Here is a 15042-nt window from a genome sequence, read left to right as displayed (position 1 = left end):
CTGCACACGATGTCAGAACGGAAGGTCTGACGGTCATTGGAATGGGGCATTCTGGGAACGGGATCTACTGAAAAGATATCATAGGTCCCATTTTGGAGAGAATTGATGACAGCGTTATAGGCTGATAATGAGCAGGATTCTACAGGTTATTCCCTTATTTTGGGATTACGATCATCCTGGCCCTTTTTTCGAGAAAGGGTCGCCCTCCAAAAACGCTGTTGAACAAAACGGTCAGATGGGGGATGAGAATATTTTGAAAGATTTTGCAATATGAGGCTGTAAAGCCATCTGGCCCTGAGGTTTTATTGATTTCCATATTTTTAATGTCTAGTAGGGGGTAAATGTATCAAGCTTAGAGTTTTCCGGCGGGTTTGAAAAGTGGAGATATTGCCTATAGCAACCAATCAGATTCTAGCTGTCATTTTGTAGAATGTACTAAATAAATGATAGCTAGAATCTGATTGGTTTTTCAAACTCGCCGGAAAACTCTCAGCTTGATACATTTACCCTTAAGAGACGTATTTGTTCTGAGAGTTCTTTTTTCTGCTTTGAGGTTTTCAGCGTAGGCTGGGGTGAGGGGCTGGCTGGGTAAGAGGGCAAGGGGGCTATCTGACCCCGGGCCGGTCCCATAGTGGGCTACCTGGGGCTGGGTCACTGGGGGTAAAATTTGCCAGTTAGCCCCTGGCTGGGGCATTGGCCAGGTTACCACGGATCACTGACTGATGGGGGAGATTGTTGGGGTGACATTGGTACTAAAATAATGCTGTAACTCGGATTCTAATTGTGTTTACAACTGAGGGTTGGGAAGAATCCTGAACTGTCAGCCTCTATTTATATAATTGAATTATTGTGACCAAAGTCTATGATACATCACCTTAGATCCAATGAATCTCTGGTGCAATCATGTGATCACATGGGGTGATGGGGGCGCACAATGAGAAAGGAGGACTTGGAAGCTGTGACTGTCTGTGCTGAATATATTATTTTTATATATTATTCCAGCGCCAGCGTGCTAGTGGGCCGCTCTCCTGACATGATTACTGTGTTCCACCAGCCCTGATTCCAAGGACTACACTCCCATCATGTTATGTTTACTGGACTTGGTTATAATGTCATTTAGTTGTCAGTTTAATGCTCCTTTTAATAAACATTAAGTTATAAAGAATAACAATTGATAGAATTGCATCCAGTACACAAAGTAACAGTATAGTACTGTGCAGCTGTTCAATATCGAAAAACAGGGACATATGTAGGGACCAGTGTGTAACAAGTGGGACAGTTGCAGCTATGAGTGAGCAGAGCACTGACAGGTAATGAATGTTAATTCTGGGATGAGCTGCTGCGCATGCGCACTGGATCCCCGGAGGGAGGGGGGGAATTCCCGGCCGGGGGGGGGAAGAGAATGTTTCAGTTTCGTTTCTGCCAAATCATCCTCATAAGGAGGAGGAAACTGCACCGAAACCTCCGGGAGGGGGAGAGCACCCGGGGCAGGAGGGAGAGGGCAGATCACAGGGGGAGAGCACCCGGGGCAGGAGGGAGAGGGCAGATCACAGGGGCAGGAGGGAGAGGGCAGATCACAGGGGCAGGAGGGAGAGGGCAGATCACAGGGGGAGAGCACCCGGGGCAGGAGGGAGAGGGCAGATCACAGGGGCAGAGGGGAGGTTTAAACTTTAAAGGTCCAGTTGGGTCAGGTAATTAGTGTCAGCTCATTTCCACATAATAAGGACATTGGGGGTCACTGTACATGGTGAGGGGTAGGTACAGTGGGGTAGATGTATGCGGCTGTCTGAGGACACTATCGGTGGGAGGGGGCAATAGATCACAGATCAGGGCAATAGATCACAGATTGGGGTAATAGATCACAGATTGGGGTAATAGATCACAGATTGGGGTAATAGATCACAGATAGGGGTCAGTAGATCACAGATAGGGGCAGTAGATCACAGATCAGGGCAATAGATCACAGATCAGGGCAATAGATCACAGATAGGGGGCAGTAGATCACAGATAGGGGCAGTAGATCACAGATCAGGGCAATAGATCACAGATAGGGGGCATTAGATCACAGATAGGGGGCAGTAGATCACAGATCAGGGCAATAGATCACAGATAGGGGGCAGTAGATCACAGACAGGGGCAGGTTCCGGGTGCACATTCCGGACATGGAGGACCCCCTGCGCCTCTGTCGGGTACTTTGCGCCAATGGGGGCAGCATGGAGCTGGGGCAGCTGGGCCGGACCCTGGGGCTGAGCTCTGAGCGGATGACCCGGCTGCTGGAGGCGGAGGAGGGTCGCAGCCTGGTGACCCGGAATCAGGGCAGTGATCGGGTGTGCGTCTATGTGAGCCCCCTGCGGGTGTGCGCGGACCGCAACCAGGAATGTGCCGGAGACTGCGGGAGTCTCCACATGTGCAGATACTTCATCCTGGGGGGCTGCAGCAGGTGAGCTGGGGGAGGGGCTTATACCTCATCCTGGGGGGGGGGGCTATACCTCATCTGGGGGGGCTGCAGCAGGTGAGCTGGGGGAGGGGTATATGTCATCCTGGGGGGGCTATACCTCATCCTGGGGGGCTGCAGCAGGTGAGCTGGGGGAGGGGGGGTTATACCTCATCCTGGGGGGGGGGGCTATACCTCATCCTGGGGGGCTGCAGCAGGTGAGCTGGGGGAGGGGGGGTATATGTCATCCTGGGGGGGGGGGCTATACCTCATCCTGGGGGTTTGCAGCAGGTGAGCTGGGGGCGGGGGGGTTATACCTTATCCTGTCTGGGGGGGTATATGTCATTCTGGGGGGGCTATACCTCATCCTGGGGGGCTGCAGCAGGTGAGCTGGGGGAGGGGGGGTGATACTTCATCCTGGGGGGCTGCAGCAGGTGAGCTGGGTGGGGGTATATGTCATGCTGGGGGGCTGCAGCAGGTGAGCTGGGGGAGGGGGGTATATGTCATCCTGGGGGGGGGGGGCTATACCTCATCCTGGGGGGCTGCAACAGGTGAGCTGGGGGGGGGGTATATGTCATCCTGGGGGGGGGGCTATACCTCATCCTGGGGGGCTGCAGCAGGTGAGCTGGGTGGGGGTATATGTCATGCTGGGGGGCTGCAGCAAGTGAGCTGGGTGTCGGTATATGTCATGCTGGGGGGGCTATACCTCATCCTGGGGGGCTGCAGCAGGTGAGCTGGGGGCGGGGGGGTTATACCTCATCCTGTCTGGGGGGGCTATACCTCATCCTGGGGGGCTGCAGCAGGTGAGCTGGGGGGGGGTATATGTCATTCTGGGGGGGCTATACCTCATCCTGGGGGGCTGCAGCAGGTGAGCTGGGGGAGGGGGGGGGGTGATACTTCATCCTGGGGGGCTGCAGCAGGTGAGCTGGGGGGGGTATATGTCATTCTGGGGGGCTATACCTCATCATGGGGGGCTGCAGCAGGTGAGCTGGGGGAGGGGGGGTGATACTTCATCCTGGGGGGCTGCAGCAGGTGAGCTGGGGGGGGGGTATATGTCATTCTGGGGGGGCTATACCTCATCCTGGGGGCTGCAGCAGGTGAGCTGGGGGGGGGGGGGTACGTATATGTCACTCTGGGGGCGTGATAACTCACCCTGGGGGCTGCAGTAGGGGTGGGGGGGGGGTATACCTCACCCTGGGGAGTTATACCTCGTCCTGGGTGGGGGGGGGGGTTATACTTCATGATCTTCATCCTGGGGATCATTAGAGGTGAGCTCTGGGGGGGATGGATTTATACCTCTTCCTGGGGGGCTGCAACAGGGGAAGTGGGGGTCTGGAGTGGTTGGATTATGGGGGTTTGCAGTATGTAAAACTACAGGTCCAGAGGTTCAGATCATTGTCTGGTATAGACTTCTGGACGTTGCTCTTCAGCCCAGTGCCTGGATGTCAGGGCATGCTGGGACATGTAGTTCCACAGCAGCTGGAGATCCACAAGTACCTACCTCTGATTTAATTATAGAAATAGTTAAGATCCAAGAAATATGTGAAGACGCAGTCTCTTATAATGATACATTTGAGGAGCGTTTGGCTCATTTAGCGTCACCTGAACTTAAAATCCAGAAAAGCAGCTTATTTAATGCAGTTCATCCATTTACAGTCAGATCTGATGACTAACTCTGTAACTCCTGTCTGTCATATGTCGTGAGAACACCAAGCATTGGATGAGGTTGGAGGCACCAGAGTCCAGATTAATGTCCTTATCTCTGTTTCACTACAGGCCGCACTGTAAGTTTAATCACTCTGTCGATAAGGATCAGATCACCCAGGTGTTACAGCGCCACCAGCTTGTCGGGGTGAGCGTAGCGGAACTACGACACCTATTGTTACAGAATGACCCCAACCTCCTGCCTGATGTAAGTACAGACGTGGACGCTAGAGGTGTATCCGCCCCTGGCTAGAGGTGTATCCGCCACAAAACCCCATTGAGATGTATAATAATATTCCTGTTGCAGGACTTTATATTGCTTTTATAAGTAGTAAAATCTTCTTGCAGAGTTTACATTGTTTAATCTTTGCCTCTGATCCACAATCCCCCATATTTTCTCCAAAAACCTTCCCCTCAAACACTTATCTGACATCGCTGTGATGGGGCTAAATCCAGACAAAGTGACAATGTGAGAGAATTTAGTGGTCAATTTTCAAGTTCTTATCTAATGATGGACACCTAGGGCTGGATTTACTAAGCTGTGGGTTTGAAAAAGTGGGGATGTTGCCTATAGCAACCAATCACATTCTAGCTTTCATTTATTTAGTACCTTTTACAAAATGACAGCTAGAATCTGATTGGTTGCTATGGGCAACATCCCCACTTTTTCAAACCCGCAGCTTAGTAAATCTAGCCCCTAGGGGCAGATTTATCAAACCTAAAAAGAAAAAGTGGAGGTGTTGCCTGTAGCAACCAATCAGATTCTAGCTGTCATTTATCTGGTACTGTCTAGAAAATGATAGCTTGAATCTGATTGGTCGTTACGGGCAACACCTCCACGTTCCCTTCTAAGTGGGAAAATGGATTACAAATCTGACGAGTGGTCCTATCAAATGCATTTTACTCATTCTGAGCATTTTAAAAGGATGTTCTATACTCCTAACATGTTGATTCAGTGTTTCTACGCATATCGCAGCGATTAACGTATCCGCAAAGTTCCTACAGACCGTGGCGGCTGATTGCACTGACCCCTAAGTATCAGGTTGAAGCGTGTGTGTGTGTGTGTGTGTGTGTATATATATATATGTATATATATATATATATGTATATATATATATATATATATGTATATATATATATATATATATATATATCACAGCTGCCTGCATAGATAATATACACCTTACGGCATAGATGGTACCATGGCCGTCCTGATCTCTTCGCCTCTCAGTTTCCACACATTCCTCCTGCCTGGAGGAACCAAAACACTGCAGTATAATGGTCCATTCACAGAGCCCTGGCTGTGATATAAATTTCTGGAGGGGGCTGTCAGAGGGAGCCGTATCTCCTGTCCTTGGGTATGAGATAAATCTGTAGCACATCCCACGTAGTTTTCAGAAACCAGACGCTGAGTCTGAGGGAGGGTGTGAGCACAGACAGTCAGTTAGCCCTTCAGCGCTAGTACTGACAATTAGGAATAAAATGCCCTAAACTAATTGTTAGGGAGGGCTTACGTATAGACAGCTGGGGAGTTCAATTCATGGGGACCCCCCCCCCCCCCCCCCCCGCCCGCCCGCCCCTGAACTCTGCAAGCCCCAAGCAATAGTATGACAGCATTTGTCGGACCAGGCATGGGGGAGCCCAAATTGCACAGATATAGGCATTTGGGGGTCTCCAGGCCGCGTGTGTTGTAGTCTGCGGATAACCACACACACGACGGAGCAGATTGCTGGGTAATATACTGCTCCATCAGATATGTGCTGACCTGTTTGTATTGGGCCTAGTGACATTAGACCAGGTGTAGACCCCCGATTTTACCCTCGTCCTACCGGGACCATCTTGCTGTTAGTTCCCTACAGTGGAGGCAGGTTGTGGATGATGGTAGATTAGTCTGCAGTCTCCATATGTCCCGGACTGATCCTATATCCGCTCTCTCTCTCTCCCGTGAAAGGTCTGTCTGCATTATAACCGCGGAGAAGGCGCCCACGGATCCTGCACCTTCAAAGACAAATGCAACAAGCTGCACGTGTGCCAGCACTTCCTGCAGGACGACTGCAAGTTCGGAAGCAGCTGCAAGAGGTCCCATAACCTGGCCGGAGAGGACGCCATCAGGAAACTGATGAAATGGGGACTGTCCGCCAGCATCGTGCCGATGGTCCTGGAGACGTACCTGAACGCCAACAGCATAAAGAGTGGCACCAACGCGTCTCCAAAAAGAGCAATAAGCTCCCCAGTTAAGGCTGGTGAGTGCGTACGTTTGTGTGGCACTGTGGGCCTGATTCATTAAGGGACGTAGATCCTGATAAGTGGCGTATTTTGTTGACATCCAGAGATGCAGGTAAATGTGTCTCATTCTGAAACATAACTCTGAATTTACACACATGAAGTTTAAAGCAATCGGTTGCTGAAACCAGAGAGTGGTGACGTTATCACAGATAACACAGAACGTTACTGTGAGATTATTCTTATTGATCTCTGGTAAGGGAACGGGGCCCCAGAACTGTGTGTGTGGAGTACTCTCTGGGACCGCTAATAACAACTGACTTGTTTCTTCCACAGCCAAAGCCAGGACCCCAAAATCTGCCCCCCATCATCCCCTTGAGGAGATCTGCCTGTACTTCATATTAAACACCTGCAGCTTCAAAGGTGAGAACACGTCAGAATCAAACATCTCCCACATTCAGAGATTTGTTACACAAAGAGATTCCACCAGGGATACAAACTGTTATCAACATTCCATTAACCCTATTGCTCCCAGGGCTGTTAGTGAACCTTTAATTGCCCTCGTGGTCAGTTTGGTAACAGTGATTTTTTTTTACAATGCTACAGACAGGTGTGTACGGGATCATTACCTCCTCCCGTATCGCTGGCAAGTCTGTATCGATGGTACCTGGAAGGACTTCAGTGACATGGAGACCGTGGAGAAGTCATACTGTGACCCCAACACCAGGTACGTTAAACAGGCTCCTGTTCTGTCTCTATGCAGAATAAGGGGATTTAATGCCCATATCGCAGTCGCTGCACAGGGCAATTGTTGCTGGATTCTGCCAGCATCAAACTTCACTGACTACAGACCATTTACCCAGTGATCAGATGTCCTTTATATTGCATTTTATGCTGGAAACAAGTCAGTAAAAATGTCGCTATTACGTAAAACATTGCAGAAAAAAATGTTTTTGTGGGTGCAGTTCCTTGTAACAGCCTGTAGAGTGCGCTGCAATGTAAACATCTCAGCTGATACATAGACCTCGGGTCATGAGTTCAATCCCGACTAAGGTCCTATATGTATAGATTTTGTATTATATTAATAATAATAATTAATTTCGCCTTACAGAAAAGCGATTGCGGATATAAACTTTGATACCATGATGTACAAATCTTATACTATAAAACGTCTCTCCACGCCGTCTTCTGCCTCCAAGCCCCCGAAGTTCATCCTTACCACAGACTGGCTGTGGTACTGGAAGGATGAATACAATAAGTGGATCGAGTATGGCCACGAGGTAAATGATAAAATACTCACTGAACCCTTTAGTGTCACATATAATCATAAGCATGCAGTAACCATCACGTGCCCCAAGATGGCGCTGCAGCACTCCTAATAACAGGAACAATACGGTGATTTCATAATATCTGGTTCCAGTCATTAAATAATAAGACAAACTATTCTGAGGTTCACCCCCCAACTTTAGGCTGTATTTTGGGGGTCCTACACATCCTCCCTACTTCCTGCGCTGTCTCACGCCTGTACTGTCATGGCGGCTACCGTTTCCATTTGAATGGTCCTTTAAATGGAGCAGCACAGATGTCACTGGTTCCCACATTAGTTCAACCCCCCAAAAAAATGTCCGCCTCCTGCTGTGTAGAAAACAAGTACACTTTAAAGGGCAGCAACACTCACTCAAAGAATAACGTGCTTAGTTTGAGACATTTTTATCCATTTATTTTTTTTCCAATTTAGACTTAATGAACTAAAAATTTTCAAAGTTTGAACTGTACCATGTAAGGGTTTGTTTTATGTGTCCCAAGAGCTTACAATTTAGAGACAGTGGCACTAACCTTCGTTGTTTTGCAACAGACAGACCGTCACAAAACGTCGACCATCTCGAGCAGGGACCTGGAGAACGTGTTCTTGTCTGATAATAGCACCAAGATACAGTTCAAGGCCGGCAAACAAGATTACGTGCTGAGCTTTCAAGGTATAGTCTACTGTTGTCTAATAGGGGTGTTGTATAAAAGAGCTTTGTTAAGGAAATAATGGGGATACATAGACATAATGCGTGTTACATAAAATGAACTTTTTATTGCCAAGTTAATCATCCTCCTCATCGTTTATTTATATAGCGCCATCATATTCCGTAGCGCTTTACAATTGGGAACAAACATGGTAAACTAATAAACAAACTGGGTAAAACAGACAAAGAGGTGAGAATACCCTGCTCGCAAGCTTACAATCTATGGGACAATGGGAGTTTGACACATGAGGTTAAGTCTACATTTGCAGTCGGGCCCAACCAGACTGCAAAGGTAAAAGTGACTCATAAGCTAAATGATCCTGTCGCACAACAATGTTGGTCAAGGGGTAGTTGTATAACGGGTGGTAATAGGGTAAGGTAGTGAGGTTAAGAGGGTGGTTGAGGAATATTATAAGCTTGTCTGAAGAGGTGGGTTTCACTGAAAGTTTGTAGACCAGAGGAGTCTTATTGTGCGAGGAAGAGAATTCCATAGAGTGGGTGCAGCCCGAAAAAAGTCCTGTAACGGGAATGGGAGGATGTAATGAGTGTGGATGAGAGACGCAGATCTTGTGCAGAACGGAGTTGCCGAGTTGGGAGATATTTTGAGACAAGAGAGGAGACGTATGTTGGTGCAGCTTTGTTGATGGCCTTGTAGGTTAGTAAAAGTATTTTATATTGGATTCGGTAGAAAACAGGCAACCAGTGTAGAGACTGACAGAGTGATTCAACAGAGGAATGACGATTTGCAAGGAAAATCAATCTTGCCGCAGCGTGCAAAATAGATTGTAGGGGTTTGAGTCTGTTTTTGGGAAGACCAGTAAGGAGGGAATTGCAATAGTCAGTGCGGGAGATGATAAGTGCATGAATTAAGGTTTTTGCAGCGTCTTGTGTGAGTTCTGGAAATGTTCTTTAGAAATGTTTTTTATCACTCATTAATTGGAGGAAATAATGGAGATACTATGTTATAGAATGTGGAGTACAAGGAGGGATAATCCTATAGACCAAGTGCATCAACATTTCCATTCCTCCCCATTAGACTACCCCCCCATGTCTAGATTTGACCCATGTTTTACTCAGAATTTTAAATCTGTTTTTAGAATAGGTTATAACAGGATGATTATATAGCCTTCAAACTGAGTCTTTAAAACAAAATTCCATAATAAATAAAAGAATCTAACCGAAAATATACAGCAAATTATAATATTATAAGCTTAACAGGAGGATACATCATGATGGGGGTGTATCCAAACCCAGCACAGACAAAGACCCCTATAAACCATTCATCTCCTCCATCTGGATATCTAGGTCTTCTGTTCAGCGGTTTCAGTTCCGTATCTTTATTTCAATGCTAAACTTTTGGCCCCCTCACATTTTTCGGCATTTATAATGGTGATTCCTCGTCGCCCGCCCCTCACAGACTCCACCTTTGTCTCTCCCAGAAATGGTTCAGAGGAACACCCGCTTCGGCACGGAGAGGAAAGTGTGCAGGAGACCCAAGTTTGTGTCCGCTGAGGATTTGAAGAGGATAAAAACGAGGTAATGGGGCAGAGAATCTGTTACCCCCACCCTTATAGAGCCACACTCATCTGTCTAACATAAATAATATATAGTCATGGCCAAAAGTATTGAGAATGACACAAGTATTGGTTTTCACAAAGTTTGCTGCTTCAGTGTTTAGACCTTTCCCACCAGTGCAGAGCTTGCTCAGGATTGGCAGCAGGCAGGTGTGAGTGCATCCATGAATAAAGAATGATACCAAAACATCCTCCAAGAGCAACTTCTCCCAACCATTCAAGAACAGTTTGGTGATGAACAATACCTTTTCCAGCATGATGGAGCACCTTGCCATAAGGCAAAAGTGATAACTAAGTGGGTCCATGGCCAGGAAACTCCCCAGACCTTAATCCCTTTGAGAACTTGTGGTCAATCCTCAAGAGTCGGGTGGACAAACAGAAACCCACAAATTTTGACAAACTCCAAGCACTGATTAGGCAAGAATGTCCGTCAGTCAGTATGTGGCCCAGAAGTTGTGTCATTCTCAAAACTTTTGGCCATGATTGTATATTTGTATAAGGAACATTTAGGGTAACGCTGCTGAATCTGTCTCTACTTTGCATAGAGCGTCACTGGTATGATTGAGGGGATTCCGGGAGCTGGGAGGGAAATATAACAGTAATTTATGTACATTGTACTTTCATGAATAAACATCCTCAGTGTTTATCTAAGAGGAGAACATGCAAGTTGGTGAATTTGATATTGAATCCTGTGGGGCGCATGAGAAATAATAGAATATATCTGTATTTCAGGAAGTCTGACTCCTCTAAAGCGAATGAGGACAAGTCCACCCCCCTACACTGGGACAAAGGGCAGGTTCCTGAAGTGGGGTACAAGGTGAGTACGGTATGTTGGGTTGGGTACTAATTATCGGTGCTGATAACACAGAACACCGACTTGGTAGACAAAAGAGCCCGAACGTGACTTCACCGACATTACAAAAATAAAACAGACTTGCCTCTTTAATGACTAGAGAACTGTCTGACTGTTCTCCATCATCCCGATCAGAAGTCATAAAGACACTGCGTTTTACGTCATTGAAAATGGCGACCGCCATATTAGAAGTTTTAAAAAGACAATTCCGGCTGACGATCCCTAACAGTAACTCCTTACATGACAGCCGTCACTTTAAAAGTGGGAATAGCGCGGTCGCCATTTTCAATGACGTAAGAGCGCAGAGCCGTTATTACTTGTGATAGTTCTCTTGTCATTAAAGACGTAAGTCTGTTTTATTTTTTTTAATGTCTGTGAGGTCACGTTCGGGTATATTTTGTCTAACAAGTCTGTGTCATCGGCACCGATAATATCATTATCATCAGGTCTATTCACCCGAGAACTGCAACCAATTGTAATGCAGCTAATAGGCCACAAGGGGGTGCTGTGTCCATTACAGTCTATAGCTGATATCTCATTGCAGCGTTGCTATTCATAATATATAGACGTATGACTCTACATGCTGGATATTCTACGGCCATATGTTTAACTGAACACACAGATAGTAAAATGAGAAGAGACTATATCATCATCATTTATTTATACAGCATATTCCGTAGCGCTTTACAGTTGGAACAAACAAGGTGATAAATCAATACTGGGTAATACAGACAGAGAGGTAAGAGGGCCCTGCTCAAGCTTACAATCTATAGGACAATGGGAGTTTGACACATGAGGATAACTGCTGGTCCAGCCAGATTGCAGAGTTAAAAAGTTCTTAGTGCACTATATGATCAGTCACACAGCAATGTTGGTCACAGGGTTGTTGTCTTGTGTTAGCTGTAGAGGGGTTAATAGGGTAACCTAGGGAGATTAAGAGGGTAGTAGAGGAATACTATAAGCTTGTCTGAAGAGGTGGGTTTTCAGAGAACGTTTGAAGACTAGAGGAAAGTCTTACTATGCGAGGGAGGGAATTCCACAAAGTGGGTGCAGCCCGAAAAAAGTCTTGTAACCGGGAATGGGAGGATGTGATGAGAGTGGAAGAGAGACGCAAATCTTGTGCAGGACGGAGGTGTCGAGTTGGGAGATATTGTGAGACAAGAGAGGAGATGTATGTTGGTGCAGCTTTGTTGATAACCTTGTATGTTAGTTTAAAGTATTTTATATTGAATTCAGTAATAAACAGGCAACCAATGTAGAGACTGACAGTGATTCAGCAAAGGAAGAATGATTTGCAAGGAAAATCAATCTAGTTGCTGAGTGCAAAATAGATTGTAGAGGCCTCAAGTCTGATTCAGGGAAGACCAGTAAGGAGGGAATTGCAATAGTCGATGCCGGAGATGAGTGCATGAATTAAAGTGTCTTGTGTCCGATATGTGCGTATTCTGGAAATGTTCTTTAGATGTATGTAACATGATTTAGATATAGAGTCAATGTGAATGATAATTCTGAGTCAAGGATTGCACCTAGGCAGAGAGCTTGCGGGGTGGGATTTATGGTCATGTTATCAATAGAAATGTCAGGCAGGAAGCTTCTGTTTCTGGGTGGGAATATTATTCATTCAGTTTTTGAAAGATTGAGTTTGAGTTGGCGAGAAGACATCCAAGATGAAATGGCAGAAAGACAGTCAGTAACACGAGACAACACAGATGGTGAAAGATCAGGAGAGGATAGATAAATTTGTGTATCATCCGCATAGAGATGACACTGAAATCCAAAGGAGCTTATTAGTTTTCCAAACACTATATTGTTCCCTAAATTGTTCTCTGTGTTTGCAGCTCGTCCCCTTGGCTGAGACATCAGAGGAATATCGGACAATAGAGACAATGTTTCAGCGTACGCTGCCCTTACAGATACAAAGTATCGAGAGGATTCAGAATCCGGCTCTGTGGGAGGTCTACCAGTGGTAAGTGTGAGCTACAGCGCCATCTGGTGGGTCACCGCGGTATAGCCGCCTCCTGAGATGACGGTAATGGGGGACTTCTCTTGTCTCACAGGCAGAAAGAGCAGATGAAGAAACGGAACGGAGGGAAAGAGGTGGACGAGCGGCAGCTGTTTCACGGAACCAACAGTAACCTGGTTGACGCCATCTGCCAACAGAACTTTGACTGGCGCATTTGTGGGGTTCATGGGACCGCGTACGGGAAAGGTGAGGAACGTGACTTGTGTATGCACAGGGCGAGAGCCCCCACTCATCTCTCACACGTTCCCTCCTCTTACAGGCAGCTACTTCGCCAGAGACGCTTCATATTCGCATCAATACAGCAAGAACGTAGACCGCCAGCAGTACGTCCTCTTTGTGGCCCGTGTATTGGTGGGAGACTTCGTCCGCGGCTCCTCCTCCTACCTGCGCCCTCCGGCGCGACCGACCTCTTCCTCGAGCTTCTACGACAGCTGTGTGGACAGCCAGAGTAATCCGTCCATATTCGTCCTCTTTGAAAAGCTTCAGATATTTCCGGAGTACGTCATCCGGTACAGGGAGCAGCGACAGACCCTGTCCGACCTCATGGCCTTGCTGGGGAAGGGTCGGAGATGACACGGATGGCTGGCCGAGCGCTTAGTGTGTCTGCTGGTGTCTCCACCGTCACCCGGGAAGATAGTGTTTCATTATAACCGCAAGCTTTATCGTAGATCCAACGTTAGTTCCCTAGAAACTAAATCATTATGTACTGTAAGGTTTTAAATAATACAAATCCATAGAAACTGGTTATATTTATATATAATGAACTGTTTTAATAGACGTGTGCTTTTATCCATTGTTCATAAGTTTTAGTTCGAGTGATTTTTTAGCAGTTTTACTCGAATTTAACCTCTCTGAGAGCCGCTTCCTCCGCACTACTGAGCGCTGTCTGACGGCGCAGCCGGGTTTATTTGTAAGGTGGGATGTAACACAGGATGACGACGGTGTTACTGAGCGGTACATGGCAGGAAAACCTTTACATTGAGTCCGTCATGACTGAAACTAAACCAAACTGTCTAGAGTTTGTACATTTTCTATTTCCCTAATTAAAGTTCTATACCAACATTATGGAGTGTCGTCTGCTGGGGTCCTGGGTGGTCGATTAACGTGCAGAAATTAAAGAGACAGAATTTGTTCAATGTAGCGCACGGTCTGTCTCATCTGATGACCGTAAATCCCCATCTCGGATGATACAATTTTGATACTGAATGTGCGCTATATTGAACAAATTCTGTCTCTTCAATTTCTGCATCTATTTCTACGGGGTAGTAGCACCTCAAAAAGTCAGGCGGTTACATGAGGGGTATCTAACATCCACAGTACTCACTACAAATATGCAAATTAAATAGAGGATACTGAATTTTTGAGCAACAGTCATTCAATAAAAACTGGTGCAACAATTTCCTTTTCATCTATATTGTGGTTGACTAACAGGGCAGTAACTAAGAGGTATCAATGAATCTGGACTCTGTCAGTGTTTCACAACTTGGGGGCCGTGTATCGCTGGGACCACCTCAGATAGAGCTGAGGGCTGTTTGTGCCTGTTGAATTAAAGCCTTAGAGCCGATTAAAGTATTCTTAATGAATAAACCGTAATCCAAAAAAACGTAATTTGTTTTAATAACATTTCAAGTCGTTGCTTGGTCATTATATGTACTTGGAGTAAAGTTATATTTTTCAGGGGTTTAATGGATAGAAATGTGATAAGTATAAGTAATGATCCTGCTCTGTATCATAAAAGGAACAATGTACGTGAAATATTTTGAGCTCTGTCACGGTAGGGAAACTTCTACTCAGAATGGAGGCAGCCATTTTGTGGGTGGAGCTAGTACTCGCAGAAATGCAGCCTATCGGATCACTTTGCACCAATGACATCACCGAGGCACACAGTTTGTGGTGGATACACTATATTCTCAGGACGATTGGTTTCTCCCACAAAATGGCTGCCTCCACCTCTTTATAATGATCACATTACACCCAGCAGAGAAGAGAACGTCACATTATATTTCTAAAAATATTTATTTACATGAAATGTCCGAATAAGCTGCATCCAGGACCAATAAGCCACAGATTTCACCCGTTCTGACTCATCGCTGTCAGACAGTCGCCGTCTGCGCTGCGCTATACATACGGGGGGATCTGTGCGTTTATAGAGTTCGAGATACATTCGTTCTCATTTGCCTGTTTAACAACTGGTACAATATGCGCCTTAACCCCCAGCA

At 46.4% G+C, this 15042-nt stretch overlaps 1 protein-coding gene across 2 annotated transcripts; it reads left to right on the top strand.

Annotated features, from left to right (window-relative positions):
• Positions 1–1651: 1651 nt before the first annotated feature.
• LOC142153247 (protein mono-ADP-ribosyltransferase PARP12-like) lies at positions 1652–13888 on the top strand. Of its 2 annotated transcripts, XM_075210651.1 has the most exons (13): positions 1652–1911; positions 1972–2440; positions 4211–4346; positions 6090–6381; positions 6698–6784; positions 6968–7088; positions 7473–7641; positions 8217–8337; positions 9813–9909; positions 10680–10764; positions 12639–12766; positions 12858–13009; positions 13083–13888. In XM_075210651.1, exons 2-13 carry the CDS (start codon positions 2163–2165, stop codon positions 13394–13396), a joined length of 1980 nt encoding a protein of 659 aa, XP_075066752.1. In that variant the 5' UTR covers positions 1652–1911; positions 1972–2162; the 3' UTR covers positions 13397–13888. The 2 variants fall into 2 exon arrangements, with proteins under 2 accessions (XP_075066752.1, XP_075066751.1); XM_075210650.1 differs by having other exon boundaries at positions 1652–2440.
• The last annotated feature ends 1154 nt before the right edge of the window (positions 13889–15042 follow it).

Source organism: Mixophyes fleayi, chromosome 4 (assembly GCF_038048845.1).
Source record: "Mixophyes fleayi isolate aMixFle1 chromosome 4, aMixFle1.hap1, whole genome shotgun sequence".
NCBI classification, from domain to species: Eukaryota; Metazoa; Chordata; class Amphibia; order Anura; family Limnodynastidae; genus Mixophyes; species Mixophyes fleayi.
Note: the sequence above shows the minus strand (reverse complement) of the source record. Positions and strands in the feature narration are given on the sequence as shown.

Bases quoted from the DNA above. Each gene is read 5' to 3' on its own strand.
- LOC142153247 (XM_075210651.1), top strand. From the start codon at position 2,163: ATGGAGGACCCCCTGCGCCTCTGTCGGGTACTTTGCGCCAATGGGGGC. The intron at 2,441-4,210 runs GTGAGCTGGGGG...GTTTCACTACAG, and splicing joins ATCCTGGGGGGCTGCAGCAG to GCCGCACTGTAAGTTTAATC. The intron at 9,910-10,679 runs GTAATGGGGCAG...TCTGTATTTCAG, and splicing joins TTGAAGAGGATAAAAACGAG to GAAGTCTGACTCCTCTAAAG.